The following is a 2,280-nucleotide window of genomic DNA, read 5'->3' as shown; positions in this document are numbered from 1 at the left end:
TAATTGTTTAGCTGCTCTGCAATAGTAGCATACTATTTTACAGTGGCGTACTTAGACCTGAACTTTGGGGGGGGTTTTAATTTTTTATTTAACATATTAGATGACGTGACACCTGAAAATAACAAAACATATCGTACATTTTAATAGATTACTAATTTTTATTCGTGATACTTAACCATATGTATAAAAAAAAAAAAAATGTTAAATTATATAATAATAATAATAAAAAAAAATTATTTAGATACATAATAATTTTAGAACATTAATTTTCTATTTTTTTCTGAAAAAATATCGACCACTTCACTACTTTTTATTGGTATTTCTCTGTGAATACTTAGATGAGCCAATCCATTTAGACGATTTTCCCCCGTGGAATTCCTCAAGTATGATTTCAAACGTTTTAACGTTGAAAAGCTCCGTTCTACGCTAGCAACTGTGACAGGCAACGTAGCGCCAATTTTTAAATATTGGTATACTTTAGGAAACAGTAACTCATCACAACAATTTATGGCATCTATAAAAGTACAAGGGAGTTTATCTTCTGCAGCGGCTATCCATCTTTGTTTCCACAATAGAACTTCTTTGTTCACAATATTGTCACATGAGCTTATTACAACTGGCCACTGTTTTGACATCACTTCCGTACTTGTCTCAATTTCATTTTCGGATAATTTTATTAATTTGTTTGGTATAAAGTTCTGAATAATTGATAGTGTATTTTTGTGTTTGGTAAATCTAATTTCTAACTGCGAAATGAAATGGTCAATAAACGGGATGAATATAGATACCCGATAATAATTTTCTGCTGAAGTTAACTCATAATTTGCTCTATGTTGTTGAAAATGTGTAACCCTTGGAATTTTTATATCTTCTCCGATTTCCTTAGCAAGGTGTTCAGCTGTGCCAAATAAATCATGAAATTTCGACTCTACATTGCTACGCATTTCCTTTATTAGTGTACTTAAATTATTAGCAGTCTCCATTGCAGAGGCTAAGTCAACATTTACTTTTTGTAGATAGATTGATAGTGGGTGAGCCATTGAAAAAATTTCTTGGATCACGACCATTGCAAGAATAAAATTTCCATTTTTGAGAGCTTGTTGTAATGTGAACGCTTTTTTTGATGCTTCTCTGTTACCATCCATTTGTATTTTTTCTAATGCAAAAAAGATTGGCACAAAAAGTTCCTTGAATGTAATTACAGCGTCAAGCCGTTCGATCCATCTGGTTTCACAAAGCTTCATTAGTCGTCGCTTTTTTGTTTCACACTCTAATTGGTGGATTACATCCTTTAATATGCTTTGTCGTTGTGCCGATATACGGAAAAACTTTATGGTCTCTTTTATCGATCCAAGACTGTTCCTGATAATAGGAATGTTGCATGCGTCACTCACAACTAAATTTAATGAGTGACTAGCACAATGTACATACAATGCCTGAGGATATTTTTCCATAACTTTGGCAGCACACCCTTGAAATTCTCCACTCATTGCTGCCGCTCCGTCGTATCCTTGGCCTACTAAATATTTTAGATTCAACTTTAAATTTTGACATGTTTCCAATAAAGTACACATAAGTCCTTTTCCGGTAACATCATTTACAGGAACAAAAGATAGAAAATCCTCTTTTAAAATACTTCCGCTGTTAGTTTTTTCAATGTAACGAACACATAACGACAACTGTTCAATGCCGCTGATATCAGTAGTTTCGTCAGCTAGTAAACTAAAACATTCTGCTTCGTTACATTTTGAGACAATTTTATTTAAAATTACTTTTCCACATATTTCTATTAATTCGTTTTGAATTTTTGGACTGGTGTAACTAGTAGAACGATTTGATGGCATTGCTTCTATTCGTAATAGATGATCATTTAAAGTATTGTCTCCTGAATCTACACGAAAACGCAACAACGCACGGAAGTTTCCGTCATTATGGTTTGAAACTTTCGATAATATTGGACCTGAATCATGATGACCTCTTAAGGCAATTTCTTGCCTTCCAATTAAAATGATTGTTTCAACAATAGACGATAATATTTTCCTGTTTTGTTCGATTGTCGCTAAACGGGCTGTATTAAGCTGAAGGCTAATATCAACGATTTTTTTTTTCTTGTACATCTATAAAATTCTGAGCAACTATACAAGAAGTTTTATGATATTCTAAATTTGTGTGATAACGGAATTGCTCTTTTGCATCTTTCCAACGACAGAATGGAGTCACTACGAGGGACTTTGTAGAGATATGACTTCCTTTTCCCACTTCTTTAGAACAAATAAAAAA

General features: G+C 32.9%; 1 protein-coding gene across 1 annotated transcript in view; it reads right to left on the bottom strand.

Moving 5' to 3' along the window:
- Positions 1 to 2,117, bottom strand: part of LOC103310747 (52 kDa repressor of the inhibitor of the protein kinase-like) — a 3,148-nt gene extending 1,031 nt beyond the window's left edge. The window contains exon 1 of the mRNA XM_029486321.1: positions 297 to 2,117. Coding sequence (XP_029342181.1) covers positions 297 to 2,117 — 1,821 coding nt within the window. The remainder of the gene's footprint in view (positions 1 to 296) is intronic.
- Positions 2,118 to 2,280: the final 163 nt, after the last annotated feature.

The sequence above is a fragment of the Acyrthosiphon pisum genome, chromosome A1, assembly GCF_005508785.2.
Source record: "Acyrthosiphon pisum isolate AL4f chromosome A1, pea_aphid_22Mar2018_4r6ur, whole genome shotgun sequence".
In the NCBI taxonomy this organism is placed as follows: domain Eukaryota; kingdom Metazoa; phylum Arthropoda; class Insecta; order Hemiptera; family Aphididae; genus Acyrthosiphon; species Acyrthosiphon pisum.
This window is presented reverse-complemented; position numbering and strand designations above follow the sequence as displayed.